Genomic DNA, 17,305 nt, shown 5'->3' with positions numbered 1-17,305 from the left:
ACCACCACCATCTTACAGTATGTAGAGGGATCCCAGGAGTCTGTGCTGGACACTGTTCAGGAAGAAGATAGTGCAGGAGAGATAATATTGGTGGGGAAAGCTCCCGAATTGAGGAGTATTGCAAAGACAGGAAGGAGTCCTAAGACCCTGCTCACTGTGTCCCAGCCCTGACTGAGCTACCCAATGAGATACCACCACACACATCACACAGGAGACACGACGAAGCCAGAACACAAGAGGAAGCCCTAAGACGCATCTGCACCCCATTAGACACCACCACAGGCTCACAATCATATCCCAGTCACACCTTCACACACAACACCAGTATCTTTCAACCAGAGGCTCAAAAACCGGTAGGAGGGGAATCCACGAAGAGCACACAGCTCTCACACCCACCACAGCGGCACAGAACCACAGCACAGGCGGAAGTGCTAGGGAGAGGGCCCACGCCCTCAGAACACCACCCCACAGACTTGCATCACACACTGCACCACAACTGACCTTGCACCATCTTACACAGAACCAACAGAGTTCTCCCCTTGGCCATTGCACACGTAGGATGCACACTTCCTCCAGATACCACTGATGTATGTGCATGCCATCAAACACACCTAAACACACGGTGCTCCCCAGTGGGTTAGGGCATGACACATGGTACAAACTGGACACATATGTGCTGTGGATGACAGACAAGAATGTACACAGACTCACACGTGACACAGTCATTCAGAACCAAACCATGGGGTACCATCCCACACATCATATTGTCATGTATGACTTTGCTGCACCTCCAACATCCGAACATCCCTACCCACACACCACACCCACACCACAGTGTGTGTAAACAGGCACACACACACACACACACACAAACAACACCCATTAGTTTCCACACTAGAGCCGGAGGAGTCGGAGCCTCCTGTCTCCACCTTGAGAGCACTTTGCTCAGGAGGACATTCCTGACTCTCCCTGGGAATGTTAGTAGAAATTAGGAGCGGGGCCAAGAGACGGGAGTGAGCCTGGCGTGTGGGGTCAGGGTGTGGTGCGTATTAAGATTAAGATGGTCGAGCACACCTTTAATCCCAGCACTGAGGAAGCACGGGCTATCAGTTCTCCATGAATTCAAGGCCATCCAGGTCTAGACAGCAAGCTCCAGGGCAGCCAGGAATGCAAAGGGTGACCTTGCTCACAAAAAAAAAAAAAAAAAAAATTAAGATAATACTGACTTCAAAGGGACATCCGAAAGACTGAAAACCAGAGAGAGGGACACAGACACCGACAGATGGCCTTGGGCAGGAATAGCTAGGACCACAGTAGAAGGAGGAAGGGGGCTCCCCCTAGCACCTAGAGCTTCTTCACAACCCTGTTCTCTGATGGCCTGTTCCCTCTCTCCCACTGTCCTTTGTTGCCATGGTAACAGGAAGGCTGACTCTGCAGCAAAGGAGGTTGGGCCTGCAGATCAGCCTTGTTGCCATGGAGATGAGAAGGAGGAGGAGCCCCATCTTTCAGCTCAGGTGCTTTGCTCTCAGACACCCCTTCCTCAAATCTGTTCCCCTATCCCCGGGATGGAGGGACTGTTACCAACATTTATCCATTTGTCCCTCCCTTTTCTCAATATGGAGGTCTGTGGCTGATCCACAGAGAACAGGGTTAGAGAGGCAGGGAAGGCTGGGGAGGGGGTCTCAGACCCAAGGAAATATGTACTTGTCCTTTCTTCTAGCCAGGCTGGGGGTGCTCCCTCATGTAATCCCTTCTCAGACACTAGCCTGGCTAGACCGATGACTGGCGCATCACGCTCCCAGCGCTCTGCAGAAGTAGTGGGGGAGGGAAGACTTCGGAAGGTCACCGGAATGGAGGACGACAACAGAGCTCACAGGGAGAGGTAAAAGGAGTGAGATCAGAGCTACAGATAGGAGCCATCCCAGAGCCAAAGAGAATTACAGACACAAGACAGAAGAAAAGATCTGCGAAGGCAGAGGAGGAAAAACAAAATAAAGCAAAATAGGAAGACTGTAGCAGACATGTTCACTGAGAGTGATGGACACGGAGAACCTTAGAATGCTGGACAGAGGACAGGTTTGCCAAACATGGAGACTTGGCGATAAAACGGGGAGAAACTTGGTGGGTTCAGAAATAAGGACAGACCCTAGAGAAGAGCAGTCTCGTGCTATTGGGATAGAAAGGGGGAAGCCAGAAAAATCCGCAATGATAGCCACTTCAACCCCAGGGTAGGGTGATCAATCAGTTCCTTAGAGAGAGCTAGAGACTGCAAAGATAGTGGGGATGTTCTGGAATGGCAAACAAAGCAAGAGTCTAAGACACAGAAGCGGCCAAGTGGAGACTGAGGACACAGCGTTAAGTAGCCTGACATGGAGGTGCGGGGTGGGGGTCTCTTGGGGCGTGGCCTTCTGCCAGGGGACCACGGAAGTCTGGGCAGACGCTGGGTTGCTGCGCGCCAGGCGGGCAGCGTAGGTGCTGAATCGGACAGCTCCTGAGTACCAGTGGAGTCTGAAGGGCGGGCCCAGCTTCTGCCCTCACCAGCTCCGGGTTCTTAATACGTTCTCTCCAGAGTTCGGGTCCCCCTCAGTCTTCTTTTAGCTTTCTATGACTTTCTGTCTGTCACCCCAATTCCCTGTGCCCTTTATCTTCCGTTCCATTTGAGTTCCCACTCTTCCACCCCCGCCCGACTCTGTCCCCTTCTGCAATCTCTGTCTCTAACAATCTCTCCCTCTGCCCCCGCCCCCTTCTTCTCGCCTCTTTCTAGCCCTCACCCGTTCTGTCCTCAAGATCTTTCCTCTTCCCTATTTGTCTGCTTCTCCCCCACCCCCGCTGCATCTCTCTCCCTTTCTCGCTCGGCCTCGATCTGGCTCAGGCTGTGTGACCTTCAGTCGTCCTCTCTCCACAGAAACCTCGAGCTGCGAGGAAGGCGAGGACAGAAGGCAAGCCCACACTTCTCCCTGCTCAGCCTGCCCTCAGCCCAATTCCTCCCCGCCTTTGCTTCCCCGCTTGAGGGCTGGGAAGGGACTTAACTTCAAGGATCAATCACTCTTGAAGGTGGCTTCACAGGGTTACACACGCGACCCCCAAGTTCTCAATTCTTTATAGCCCAGTACCATACCGCCACTATAGGTGCCACCCCAGGCTGTAACAGTCCCCAGGTTCTCCCATCCCCCAGCCCCATCTGGTTTCATTCTTTCTGTGTCTTCCCTGCCGGTGTCTCCACCCTTCCAGATCCTGCATCTCTCCATCTGTCTCAGGGTCTCTGTGGAAGCCTCCTTCTGTCCTGAGAGAAGGAAGGTCAATGGAGAGGGGGCCGCTGCCGGGACCTGAGCTGACCTGCATGCTTGCGGTCATTGCCTAAGGTGACGAGTGCGTGAATCTCCTGCTGTTCTTGCGGACTCCCAGGATCTAAAAACGCCCGTTGACCTCCCACCTCCCAGAAAAGAAGCCACACGTACCCCCAGTTTTGGGGTTTTGTTCTTTTTTTATTCCAACAGGGACTGAGATGTGGCAGGGGGAGATATAGGGGCCCAACTGACCCTCTCCCTGGGGGCGTCTCATAGAAATCTGAGGTTTCTCCCCCCAAAAAAGAGAGAAAGAGAAGAGAGGAGGGGCACCAGGAGACACCCACATGTCCAGAGGCCCTCCCCACCTCCAGAAGTGTGGAGAGCCGTGTCAAGTCTTGGGGCGTCTGAGCAGTCCCAGGTTGGGGTCTTCCCCGCGGACAGCTTTCCAACTCCGGGAGCGGCCCCCACAGTCCCCAGCCCTTGGAGTCCTCGGTCTCTGCGCTCCTCCCGCCCTCGGTGCGGGATGGAATGCGGGTGTCTGCGACACCCTCGCTCGAGTCCACTAGGGGGCGCAGGCCGGCTCCGGAGCTGGGCTGGAATTCACCGGGAACTGAAGGCAAAATCGCGGCTTCCTGTCCACCTGGGGCGCGTCGCGTCCCTGAAGTCAGTTGGGGCGTATGCCCGGCCCCGTCCACGGTCATTCGTGCTCGGTCAGCTCGCGGGGTCCAGTGGGGCCTGGCCGCGGTCGGGGCGGGCTGGTGGCTTCGGCTGGGGTGCCCAGGCCACGAGGGGGGGCCCCGGTCCCCGAAGCCCGCAACGCCTGGATGCGCCTGCACTCTTGGCAGACGCGCACGTGCGTGCAGGGCGTGGGAGCCGTGGGCCGGGGCCCCCCGGGAGGCCCCGGGTCGTCCAGGAGGCGCTGCGGACCCCCGTGCGCGCCCGCGTCCCCGCCCGCGCCGGCCGAGTAGAGCTTGCCGTTGCTGAGTCGCATCTCACGGACCGCGCGCAGCGACAGCAGGGCCCGACTCGGGCCGCCCGGGCGCCGGCGCCGGCGGGAACGCGACGTCTTGCGGCAAGACACGGCGTGGCGCAGCTCCTGCAGCATCTCCTGGCACACCGACACCTGGGGGTGGCGGAACGGTCACCGCCGGGCACGACGCGCCCTCCTCCCCTCCCCCATCTCCCTTCTGCACCACTCCTTTCCCTCCCACCCCCTCCTCACCTCCCAATTCTGTTACCTTAGCCAATGCTTGTTTTCTGTACCCTCTCTCCCCATCCCTCTCTCGGCTCCATGTTTCCTTGAGTTTGTCCCTGAACCTGCCTTTCACTTTCTGACCCCTGTCTTTCCGCACAACATTTTCTGACTGCCCCACATTATTGCAAGACATATTTTACTGAGTGCTCAGCATTGATCCGGGCACCCCGAGTAACAGCAAAGAATAATAGAGAATTCCTGGTTCTTGGGATGTAGGTCAGTGGTAGAGGTCTTACCCAACACGTGTAAGGTTCTGGGTTCCATCCCCATCAATGGAGAGGGAGAGAAAAAAAAATAGAGCCCAGTCCTCCTCAAGTATGCACACAGAAAACAACAAATGGGGACATTTGACATTCTGTCACAGGTGCTTGGGGGAGAAAACAGTCATAGTGTGTGTGTGGCTGGGCAGGATGCTGCCGTCTGAGACCGTGCAGAAGAGGAAGTCCTCAGTGAGACTCCGTGTGGAGGCTGCATGAGCCTCACGATAAAAGCCTCGCGGTTGGGTGAGACAGCGCTCTAACAGGAAACCCAGTGCAAAGGTGCTGAGATGGGGCCTGGCTAGGGAGGAATGGGGAGAGAGGGCGGGGGACCAGCTGAGTAAGGCCATCAGACCACCATAAGGCTCGTGGTTTACTCTAGCATCCAACGGGAGGCAAGGGAGAATTGATACAGGAGGCTGAGGGTAGAGACCCTGCTGCAGCAGGCTGGAGCAGAGGGATGAGAGAGGCCTCTCGGTTGTCCTGTGAAGGCAGAGCCCACAGGGTTTGCCGAGAAATAGTGAGGGAGAGGAAGGAGTGAGGATAGATCATGCTTGCACTCGGCACTGGAGACTCTGCCTTGTGGAGACAGAGCAAGGCAAGCTTGGACATTTGGCACTTGCTTCATTAACTAGACATCCAAGTGGGACACTGTTACAGACCGTGGAGCTCATGCCTTGGGGAGCTGAGACAGGAGAGTGACTACTACAAGTTTCGGGCCAGCATAAGCTATGTAGTGAGTTCAAGGCCAGTGAGGGCTACTTAACAAGGCCTTGTTTCCAAATACCAAACCAGGGTTAGTGAGATGACTAGGCCACTGGGGCCGGTGACCTAAGTTCCTTCTCTGGGCCTCACAATGGTGGAGGGAGAGAATGGACTTCTCAAAGTTGACCCCTGACCTTCACACTTGCGTCTAAACTCAAAAATTAATAAACGAAACAGTTAATCTTAGGCTGGGGGAGACACACTTTTGGGAGTCATGGTACCTAGTCTCTATGTCCCACCCCTTGTCAGTCCTGTGGTCCTCTCCTCCAACATTACATCAGGATTGTGCTGAGTGACAGGATGTGACCAGAATCTTCCATTTCTCTCTTGGATCACTGCTCTGGGGGATATGAGCTGCCCAGGCAGGAGGGCACTTAAGCAACTCCACAGAGAGGCCCTCCTTCGAGGAACAAAGGCCTCCTGCCAGCTGCCACTAAGTGTATGCATTATGCTTTTAATTCTTGCTCCGGATGCTTGATGTCCTAGGATCTTACAGGCTGGTGGAAGGCTGGCTTTCTCAGAACTGGCCATGCTTTAGAGAACAAAGGGCCAACCTTCACAACAAACCAAACAGTAGTGGGTGAACCTACAGAGACCTAGGGCTGCAGACCTAAAGCTGATGCAGGGGGACTGCCAGTTTAAGGCCATCCTGGGCTAAGGGCTGAATTCAAGGTTAGACAGGATAACTCAGTGAGACCCTGTCTTAAAATAGAAAGTAAAAATAGGGCTGAGGAGATAGCTCACTGGCAGAGCACTTGCCAAGAAACTACCAATGAAGGGCTTTGTGGTAGAACATTTGCCTGGCACACTCGAGGCCCTGGGTTCTATGCTCAGTACCACAGATACGTTAAAAAAAAAATAAAAAGACAGCCCCCATGTTCCAAGCCCACCAACCCGATACCAACCAGCCAGTCCCTCCTCTGTCCTCTCTGCTGCATACACTCTCTGCCCTGCCTTTTCCAGGAAAACGTAAGGCAGACTGGCCCAGCCACTTCCTCACCCTGGTCCCTCTCCTGGCATGTCTTAGATGGGGGTGATGGGGGTACGCCTGCCTGCCCTGCTACCACCTGAGAGGCTGAGGCGAACTGTGGCAATCCTCCTACCTCAGCTTCTCAAGGGCTGGGATTATGCTTGGTTTGTCTGTCTGTCTGTCTGTCTCTCAAACAGGGTGTCATGTGGCTCAGGCTGGGCTTGAACTCATTATGCAGATGTGGACAGTCCTGTGGCTGACCGTGTGCCCACATCTGCCTCCTGAGTGCACCTCCACACCAGGTGTTTCTTTTGTATTTCAGTATCCTGCTTCTCAGCCTTGGGGATGGATCCTTTGTCCTGTTCTCTGATCTGTCACCTCCTTTATCTAACCAGGAGTTTCTTGGCTCCCCTCTTACTTCTGGCTCCCCGACCCCCTCTCCCCAACAGCTCTCATATCCTCCCTCTACTTCATCTAAGTTCCCACCACTTTGGGCCCTGGAGTCTCCCAGACTCCAGCCCTAACTAGCCACAGTCAATCTCACCTCCTCGGACTCCGCTGACCTCCGCGTGGACCAGATGAATTCCATGACCGCCACGAAGACAGCAATGATGAGGCCACAGATGAGCACAACAAAAATACCTCCAATATTCTCCATGCCCAAACCTGGAGGGTAGGTACAACCAGGGTATGGGCAGTGTGGGCGTGGGCCCGGGCCCAAGGTGCTTCTGGGAAAGAGCAGGCATAGGAAGGGGTTTCTGACCTTTGGCCCTGTGGTCCTCTTCCTTGGGGCACCGGCCGCCCTCCCACCACTTGCGCTTCAGGATCTCCAGCCTGTTGTTCTCTTGGAGCTGCAGGATGGCCAGCGTGATCTCATCCCGGAATGGGGAGCCTGGCCAGGCACATGAGGGGCTCACCATGGGCCCCACTACCCCAAACCCCACCTGCCCTGCCACCTCTCCCAGCTTCTACTCGATCTCGTCACACAACAGCCAAGAGAGAGGTCAGGCCTCTCCAAGCCAATGGCAACTAGGAAGAGGCTCTCTGTCAGGGGGCTGCCATTCCGAGGAGCCCAGCCACACTGGCCGCCCGGCAGGTCCCCATATCTGCCAGACAAAGCTCTACTTTAGGGCCTTGACTTCTGCCCAGAACACCCTTTCTCTCCCCTCCCTCAGGTCTCTGCTTACACAGTGGCTCCTCACGAGTCTTCTATGGGCACTTAATTCAAAATGGCACCAAGTTTTCCACTCCCTGTCAGTCTCTGCCTCTACATCTGTCCACAGCCCTTGTCAGCACCTACTGCTATAGGACGTGGCTCTATAGTATGCTTGTCTAATATATCTGTGGTCTAATATGCCTGCCACCTGGAAGGCCTCGCAGTAGTCGGCTTAGTGCATCCCCATCCTTTTGTATCCGCGCTCTTCCCTCCCCTGTGTTCCCCTCGGGCTCTCTACTCTGAAGCCCCGTCTCAATGCCAGGCAGGAGAGATACGAGCAAGTGGGGATGACGGGTGTTCCTTGGGTACCCAGGGGCCAGATTCTGGGCCGACAGAGTAAGCACCCAAGTCTCACATTTGAGAAAACCTTACCAAAGTCCTGAGACAAACTAGCGCTTGGGTTTCTCGCACTGGGCAGTGAAACAATATGTACGGAACTATAAACTGCTTCTCCCTGCTCCTTCCTGCTTTTTCTGAGTGGTTGCTCTGAGCTAGGACATAGGCGTGGTGTAGAGAATATGAAGCAAAGAAAAGCAAGTCTTAGCTGAGAATGGTGTTAGAGCTGAGCACGGAAGTGGAACACACACACACACACACACACACACACACACGCCACGCACGCACGTACTGGTGTCCCTAGTACGCGGAAGGTGGAGGTAGGAGGGTCAAGAAGTTCAAGGTCATCATCTACAACCTGACCTACTTGAGGGTGAATCCTAGTCTCAAAGAACTGAAAAACAAACAAACCCAAATCCTGTCTCCCACAGAGGTGTTGCACCTTGTAGTTCATGTTTACTGAGGAGTACATGCAAAGTCACCTCAGTTCTCTTACTATCCCCTGAGGTTGGAGCCCACTGGTTTCTAGGCTGACTTTTTGTGTGTTTAAAGTGTAGAAGCTCAGGATGCTGACCACACCTGTCCAGGGTCACAGGGCAAGGCTGCTTGTCTTACGGAGTCGGACGTGGGATATTCCTGAGTTCACGCACACATCTTGGTTAGTCAGCCCCCACATCCCACATTTCCGGTCCAGCCCTGCTCATACCCAGCGGCATGCCGATGCCATAGCCCTTGGTGTCGAGGAGGCCCCCGATCTGGGTGAGGTTGCAATTGAGGCGCCGGTGGTACTCATTCATGGTGGACTCCAGTAGGAAGGCGTAACGGGAGTTGAGGACTCGGGCAATTCCTTCCTCGGTGCTCTTGACAAACACACTAGGCTGTTTTGACTGCATGTAGTTCCACATCCGCTGGTATGTCTGGTACCGTGAGTTCTTGGCAGAGGGAGTATGAAGGAGGATGGGTGAGGGCCACTCTGACTGTTTCCCTCGAGCCCTGTCCCCTCCCTTTCCCACATACACAAGAGTAAATTCATCTCAGCTTGTAGCTCCCCCTCCTTCCTTCTGACAACTCATACCACATGGCCCAACCCTCCCAGCAGCCTCCTTGACCCTGCTCTGCCTGTGCCACCCAGGCCTGGCTCACATTAGATCCCCATCTGCCTCCATGTTTCCATTTACTGGGCAAGAGTCACTCTCCAGCCAGGCAGCAGCTCTCCCCACAAGAGGTCAAGTATGTCGACTGCCCTCGTACCTAGCCTGAGAAGTCCTAGGGGTAACCCACCTGGAAGAAGGTCATGGTGGAGCCGGCGTGGATAGTGCCGTACTCAATGTTGGTCTGATCCGCCAGGTCGTCAGCCGACTCCACAGGCACCTCCATGCGCTGCACCGTGAGGAAGGCGGCCAGGTTGGCCGTGTAGGAGGAGATGATGATCAAAGTGAAGGCCCACCTGAGGGGTGGGAAGCGTGAGCCACAGGCTGGAGTCATCTCTTGCACCTTGACCTGTAACCATGGCCCCCTCCTGAGTGGCTCCTCCTGACCCTTGACCCCAGTGGCTCTAACTTTCAAAAGGCTCAGTGACTGCCAGTTAGGGCAGAGGGCTGGAGTGGGATTCTAGAGCTTGACTCCCGGGGTTAAGTACCGCTTCTAGAAACTTCTGACTTCAGGTATAAGAGAGGAAGATTGTCTGGAAATATGCTCTCAATGTGAGCAGCAAAAATGCTGAACAGAATAGAGGAAATCTTTAGCAGTGCAGAGATTAGAACTAGGGTCTCAAGCATGCTAGGCAAGTGCTCTGCCCCTGAGCCACAGCCCAGTCCACACTGGGGGATTCTAGGCAGGGGCTCTACCACTGAGCCACACCCCAGCCTCTCACTGGGGGATTCTAGGCAGGGGCTCTACCACTGAGCCACACCCCAGCCTCTCACTGGGGGATTCTAGGCAGGGGTTGTATCACCAAGCCACACCCCAGCCCCTCACTGGAGGATTCTAGGTAGGGGCTCTACAACTGAGCCATGCCCCAGGCCCTCACTGGGGATTCTACGCAGGGGTTCTACCACTGAGCTACACCCTAGCCCCTCACTAAGGGATTCTAGGTAGGGGCTCTACCCCTGGAGCCACCACCCCAGCCCCTCACTGGGGGATTCTAGGCAGGGGCTCTACCCCTGAGCCACCACCCCAGCCCCTCACTGGGGGATTTTAGGCAGGCGTGAAGATGAATGGGATTTTGGAGACAGAAAACTCAAAAGGAAAAAGGCACACAAAATAGGGTGGGGGTGTCCCAAAACACAGGGTTTGCTTGAATCTTTTGCTGGATATCAGTGTGAGAGATGAGACCTCACGAGGACAGAAAGACAACGAACAACCCTGCAGTGTTCACACAGGGAGGGAATTCCATCTGTAACTCCAGTTCCAGAGGATCTGACGCTCTCTTCTGCCCTCTCTGGGCATTGTACACACGAGGGACACACACAACAGGCAGGCAAAATTGCCATCCACATAAAATAAACAAAATTTCACACACATACACACAAATAAAATGTGTAGCTTGCCCATCATTTTATTTGTGTGTATGTGTGTGAAATTTTGTTTATTTTATGTGGATGGCAACAAGCTACACAATGTAAACACTAGGCATCCAGAAGCTGCAGTGCAGCGCGGACCTCAGAACAAGCACTGGGGCCAGGATCTGATGGCAGAGGGGACAGTTCAGGAGGACGGAACAGTCCCACATATCAGTGCCCATAATTGCAGATTTTCAAAATTCAAAGTGGAGCTGGCAAGGGACAGCCCAGCGGGTCAAGGCATTTGTCACCAAGCCTGATGAGGTTTTGATCTCCAGGTCCCACATGGTTGTAGGAGAGAATGGACTCCCATAAGCTGTCCTCTGAGCTCCACATGTGCTCTGTGGCACGCGCAGACCCCTAGGTAAATAAGGACAATCTTTCTGTAGATCAGGCTGGCCTCAAACTCACAGAGATCCACCTGCCTCTGCCTGTCGAGTGCTGGGATTAAAGGGATGCACCACCACTGCCCAGCAATAAAGACAAATTTTAAAAAGCTATAAAGTCTCAAAAAAAAGTTATAAAGTAAAAACTGATTACACAGTGGAATGTTTTCCTACTCTCTCTCACTGAGGAGCTAGGGCATGGCTCAGTGGTGGAGCCCCTGTCTAGAATCCCCCAGTGAGGAGCTGGCGGTGTGGCTTAGTGGTGGAGCCCCTGTCTAGAATCCCCCAGTGAGGAGCTGGCGGTGTGGCTTAGTGGTGGAGCCCCTGTCTAGAATCCTCCAGTGAGGGGCTGGAGCGTGGCTCAGCTGTACAGAACCTGCCAGGAATTCATCAATAAAAGGCTGAGAGTTTAGCTAAGTGGCAAAGTATTTTTCCAAATATCTGGGTTTGACCTCAACAAGAGAGAAAGAAAGAGGTGGGAGTGGAAGAGTGAGAGAGAAAGAGAGAAAGCAAACCCACAGAGCAAAATAACCATCTGACAACTGCAGAGCACACAGGGAGACGCCACCACTTCCCTCCCTGTGGTTGATAGGACAACCGCACAGAGAGATCAGTGAGAAGGCAGACGCCGTGGACAACCTCAAACCACTCACGCTCAATGACATTTCTAGAACATTTCACCCACCAACATTGGAATTCATCTCCAGGCAAGCACAGGGAACATTTCCCGAGACACACCATATTGCAGAGCCACGGAACGAGTCTCAATAAATTTAAAAGGATTAAAGACCAACAGAGAATGCTCTCCGGCCACAATGGAAGTGAATTAGAAATCAATAACGGAAAGAGCTGGAAAATCCCCAAGTCCTGGCTCCACTGGGCGTCTAGCTGGGTGACCTTGAGGCTAGGCGTCCTCACCTGGGCTGGTCGCATTACTGCTGGCTCTGCCACACAGGGTTTTGTGAGGACTGGGCTAACCTAAAACACAGACTGTGCTAGGCACGTGCTTACTGTCACTGTCTTAATGACACTGCCTGACTCACGCAGGAAAATAGGTACTCAATGGGGTTGGCTGCAGGACCCTAGGGCAGCCATTTGTTCTACCCTGGCCTCCCCTGGTAACCCTCCTGCTCTGCCAAGTAAGAGTGGCCAGGCCCTCTTGCAAGTCACAGACCCGAGAGAGCCTCCCAGGCCCCGCTGGCATCTTACCAAGCCTTAACAACAACAGGCCACTGGCCTCTGTCTAACACATGTGCAAAACGTCCTGGGTTGGGGGAGAGTGGACAGAAGGGTATATAATACAGCTTCCTGAAAAGCCAAACCTCTGGCCCTGACATGACGCCCAGGGATGGACACAATCTCTCCACACCCACCTCATGGGCCAATTCACTACCAAGAAATGACCCGATGGCTGCCCAGCACACATCAGGTGCCAGGCTGGACCTTGAGACCGCAACATGGTGGACGGGTGGAGGCAGTGGGCACAGGGTGATAAGGACTGGCTGCTCACTGAGCTATTCGGACAAGGTAAATTTGGGGTTAGCTGTTAGCACCCAAGAGAATCAGCACAAGATGGCTGGATCCATGAAGAGGCTCAGACGAGGAGTCTGGAAGTGAGCAGCCCTAGCCCGGTGCATTCAGGCGTGGCCTGCAGCAGAGACATGCATCTAGAGGGTGTTTCGTGTTGGGTCAAGTGTGGGGTATTTTGTTAGTTGTCTTGGTTTCTGCCAGTGGGCGGGCTGACAATGCAAGGCCTGGCCTGAACAACACAGAAAATTGAGGGCACGGCTCCCAAAGCCTGACTCCTCCATGCAGGGAAACATGTATTTCTTACACTGTCATAGTAGGAACTGAAATCTCCAGAGCGCAGCTCTCACTCAGCTTGAGGGCTGGAGGCTGTTGTGTGGAGAACTGCTGAAAAAATACCCACCATTTCTGGAAGTCACATTTAGGACAGCAATTCCACTGGTATTTGAGTCACCAAGACCAGACGCTTGGGCCAGCTGCACCAGGTCCCAGTGATTCATTCCAGCACCAGCGCGTTCCTTTGCCAATGCCGAGCGTCAACAGCATTCCAATCAATGGCCTTACTTCTTGGCATCCCCTGACTCATTATAAATGGATGTCACCTGTTTTGTTTCTGTCCTCTCTCATGTTCGTGCACAAGCATTTGCTTACTGCTCTTATGTTATCCGGTCACAGATTACATCACCTAGCTGGGCATGGTGGTGCGTACCTTTAACCCTAGCACTTGGGAGGCAGAGGCAGGTGGATTTCTGTGAGTTTGCAGCCAGCCTGGTCTACATAATGAGTTCCAGTACAGTCAAGGCTACATGGTGAGACTCTTTCTCAAAAAACTAACAAATAATACATCAAACCACTTTTTTTTTTTCTCATTACAACTAGAGCATTGTACTGAAAGCTTAAAAAAAAAAATCTTGTGTCAGTGCATGTGAATACGGTGCCACTGGAGGCCAGAAGGGGGCGTTGGATCCCCTGGAGCTGCAGTTACAGACAGTCTTGACCATACTAACTTGGGTGCTGGGAACTGAACTTGGGTCCCCTGCAAGAGCAGTACATACTTTCTCAATCACTGAGCCATTTCACCAACCCTAAAAAAATCAAATATCACCTCAGGACGTAAAAGCATTAAAATAATATTAGTTATGAAAAGGGGGTCTGCAAACACTGCTGGTGCCAGTGGATTCACGGCAGGGTGGGGAGAAGGCAGTGGGCAATGTGAAGCTGAAGCTGAGGACTGAAGTGCCAGTGTACGCTAGCAGGGGGCACACATGCTGTCTGAGCTAAGGCAGTGACTGGACATATGGATACAATGGTCACATGTGAAGTGAGGGTTGAGGGGAAGGGGAGAAGCCTTGCTGCTAGCTGGATTAGGCTGAGGGCTTCTTGACAGGAGGGTGTGGAGACGGTAGCTGAGGAGGCAACCCAGAGACCTTTCTGGACACTGGGGTGTGAAGGTAGGCAGGGCTCAGAGAGCAAGGAGAGTGAGGTCAAGGGATTATCCACTTCCCAAAGAGTGACCAAGGGAGAGCCCCCTTGTGGTAAAGGACAGCATTTGGGTATGCTGATTTCTGAGGCCGACCTGTCTTTAGTGCTGAGGTTGCAGGTATGGCTACAGAAGACTGGGCTGAGTGAACACTGCCCAGGAGGCATGTTCTGACCAGGGCCCACGACATCCCCTAGGATGACAGCATGGATGCCCTACAGTCCTCCTGCAGGATGGTGGGAGCCTGGCCTCTAGTCACTGTCACTGAGTCACATGAGGAGATGAACAGTGCTGCTGAATGAGCAGAATGAGAGGACGAGGGGTGTGGAAGAGCACGAGGCCGGGCAAACAGCTGCAGGGAGCGATGAATGGGAGAGGGTAGGGGATGGCTGGTTAGACGGCACGGCCCTCAAGCAGCAGGCCCAGGCTGAGGAGGAAGAAGTTGGGCTCACAGAGTGGAGACCGCTGGCTCCGTGCCTTTAGGACAGTACAGACTCACATCTGCCCCTCAACCCTTGGAAAACATCGACCTTTCAGGGCATGGTAAATGGGACTCTGGAGATGATATTAAGGGCTAAGACGAGGAAGTGATCCTAGACCGTGCAGACAGGCCTGGTGAACACAAGTGTGTGGATGTGGAAGCAAATCAGAAGTGAGTCTAGTGGAAAAGCAGTGTAATTTCAGGTTCTTCAAAGGTTGAGGCAGGAGGGCTGAAAGCTCAAGGCAAGCTGGGGCTACAGAGTGAATTCCAGACAGGCATAAGCAGCTTGGTAAAAACTTGTCTCAAAATACAAGAACAAAAATTTGGCTAGTGCTATGGCTCAGTGGTAGAGCCCCTGCCTAGAATCCCCCAGTGAGGGGCTGGGGTGTAGCTCAGTGGTAGATCCCCTGCCTAGAATCCCCCAGTGAGGGGCTGGGGTGTGGCTCAGTGGTAGAGCCCCTGCCTAGAATCCTCCAGTGAGGGGCTGGGGTGTGGATCAGTGGTAGAGCCCCTGACTAGAATCCCCAGTAAGGACTAGGGGTGTGATTCATTGGGAGAACCCCCTGCCTAGCATCGCCCACGGGGGTAAGCAGCACTCCTGCTCAGCATGCATAAACCCCTAGCTTCAATATCTAGCTTTGCAAAAATAAATAACAAGAGAGAGATTTGATGAAGTTATGCTAATTTTTTTGTTTGTTTGTTTGTTTGATAAACTAGGCTAAAGGTCAGAGAATACAGGAGGATTGTAAAAGCTGGAAAAGATGACTCAGCCTTGTGAGACCTACGGCAAGGACCACATGGTGACCACTGCTGCTTGACAAAGTTCCAGCATTTCAACATTGCAGACCACCATTCTCCAGAACCTTTTAACTTTCATTTTTAATGATTCTCACTATTAGTGCCTTTCCCTTTGGGAAATTTTGTGCAGGGCTTTGGTAAAGGATGAAAATGTGTACAATGGTAGCCTCTCTATTCTTTGGAAAAGAATCCCTACCACTGACTGGGTAACCGGGAATCCCATTGTGCCCTCCTAATTACACCAAGAACAGGAATGTTGGATTTACTACACACACAGGACCCCAAGGATGAAAAGCCTACAATTCAGATCCAGAGCCTGAGGCCATTAAGGGCAAGAGTTCAGCTAATGCTTGTAGGAGTCAGAATGGTACAATATAATGGAAAGAGTGTAAGACATCAGGACTATCTCCTTTGGGAGCAGTAAGAGGGGAACAGGTCCATATAGTTAGACTAAGAGACTGTATTCAATATAGGCTCTGCTCCCCAGAAGAAGTCCTTTTCCCAAAGTCTCCATGCCTTCAGGGGCTTGAGGAAATGTCCTGCTTGCTAACTGTCCTTCTTTTTTTATTTTATTTTATTTTTTTTTTGGTTTTTCGAGACAGCTAACAGTCCTTCTTATCTCTAGCAAGAGGAACTTGCAGCCCTTTCGTTAACCAGACAGGTGCCTATTACTATGGTCAAGGCTAAATTCCTCAACCCCAGATCTCAAAACACTCCCCAGTTTACAGCCCCTTGTCTCCCGCCTAATCCTTTGTGCAACTACAGAGAATAAAAGGAGTATTCTCTTTTCAATTAAATGCTGCTGGCAACCAACCTGATTCACCCCCCACACACACATCCCCAGCGATTCTACACATCCTTTCTGGGACCTGAACCCCAGCCAAAGCGGGTCTCTGACAGATCTGGTTTGGGTTTCTGACCTCCAGAAGCATAAGACAGTACATTTGTGTCATTTTTTAAAATAACTGACTTATTTTTATGTGCACTCGTGTAAGGGTGTCAAATCCCCTGGAAGTTGAGTTACAGACAGTTTTAAGCTGCTATGTGCGTGCTGGGAATTGAACCTGGCTCCTCTGGAAGAACTGCCCATGCTCTTAACCCCTGAGCTGCCTCACCAGCCCCACTTGTGTCGTCTTAAAACACTACATGGGTGGTGATCTTTGTAGCAGACAGGAATGAACAGAGATTCTGTCTGGATTTCTGTTTTTCCAGTGTTGGGTATTAAACTCAGGACCTTGAGCACACCAGGCAAGTGTACACTGAGCTGTATTCCTAGGCCCCATCCCTCCTCTTTTTAAGACAAGGTTTCCTGTAGCTGAGGCTATCCTCAAACTCAGTACAGCCAAGGATGCACTTGAAGGATGCTCCGCCTGTAACTCCCAGTGCAGAGAACACAGGTGTCTACCACCAGGCCCTGTTTATGCACGGACAGGAACTGAAGCCAGATCTTCTCGCAGGCTAAGCAGGCACTTCACCACCAACCGAGCTCTATCCTCCCATGCCTTGGCTGCTTGGTTGTTTACTGTTATTGTGTGTGTGTGTGTGTGTGTGTGTGTGTATGATGTGCACACCAGTGTGTATGTAGAGGGCAGAACTCTGCAGTTGGTTCTCTCCATCTTTCTGTCAGCTCTGAGACTGAACTCAGGCTGACAGGCTCACAGCACAAGCATCTGTGCCCACTGGGCCATCTTTTTGGCCTTCTAGTTAAGTTAGCGAGCTGTAAGTTCAGTGAGAGACCCTGTTTCTAATAATAAAGTGGAGAGCAACAGAGACGATGGTCAGTGTCAGCCTCTGGCCTCCGCACACTCTTGCACACATGTGCACACACAACTGCATGTATGCATATATGCCCACACACATCCACCATACACACCAAAATACAACAAAAAATCCAAACAAACAAAAAGAAACTCATGCCTGCCTCTATACATACACACACTTGTGCATACACACGAATACACACACAAAGTAAGTAAACAAATATTT

General features: G+C 52.7%; 1 protein-coding gene across 3 annotated transcripts in view; it reads right to left on the bottom strand.

Annotated features, from left to right (window-relative positions):
* Window positions 1-3,473: 3,473 nt before the first annotated feature.
* The window catches only part of Grik5 (glutamate ionotropic receptor kainate type subunit 5), a 64,275-nt gene continuing 50,443 nt past the window's right edge, over window positions 3,474-17,305 (bottom strand). For all 3 annotated transcript variants that reach the window (XM_050127128.1, XM_050127129.1, XM_050127130.1), the window contains 5 exons: window positions 9,368-9,533; window positions 8,793-9,018; window positions 7,298-7,426; window positions 7,079-7,200; window positions 3,474-4,410 (listed from right to left, as the gene is read on the bottom strand). In XM_050127128.1, coding sequence (XP_049983085.1) covers window positions 3,985-4,410; window positions 7,079-7,200; window positions 7,298-7,426; window positions 8,793-9,018; window positions 9,368-9,533 — 1,069 coding nt within the window. In that variant the 3' untranslated portion in view covers window positions 3,474-3,984. The remainder of the gene's footprint in view (window positions 4,411-7,078; window positions 7,201-7,297; window positions 7,427-8,792; window positions 9,019-9,367; window positions 9,534-17,305) is intronic.

The sequence above is a fragment of the Alexandromys fortis genome, unplaced genomic scaffold (genome assembly GCF_014885135.2).
Source record: "Alexandromys fortis isolate MF-2015 unplaced genomic scaffold, M_Fortis_MF-2015_v1.1 scaffold_262, whole genome shotgun sequence".
NCBI lineage: Eukaryota > Metazoa > Chordata > Mammalia > Rodentia > Cricetidae > Alexandromys > Alexandromys fortis.
Note: the sequence above shows the minus strand (reverse complement) of the source record. Positions and strands in the feature narration are given on the sequence as shown.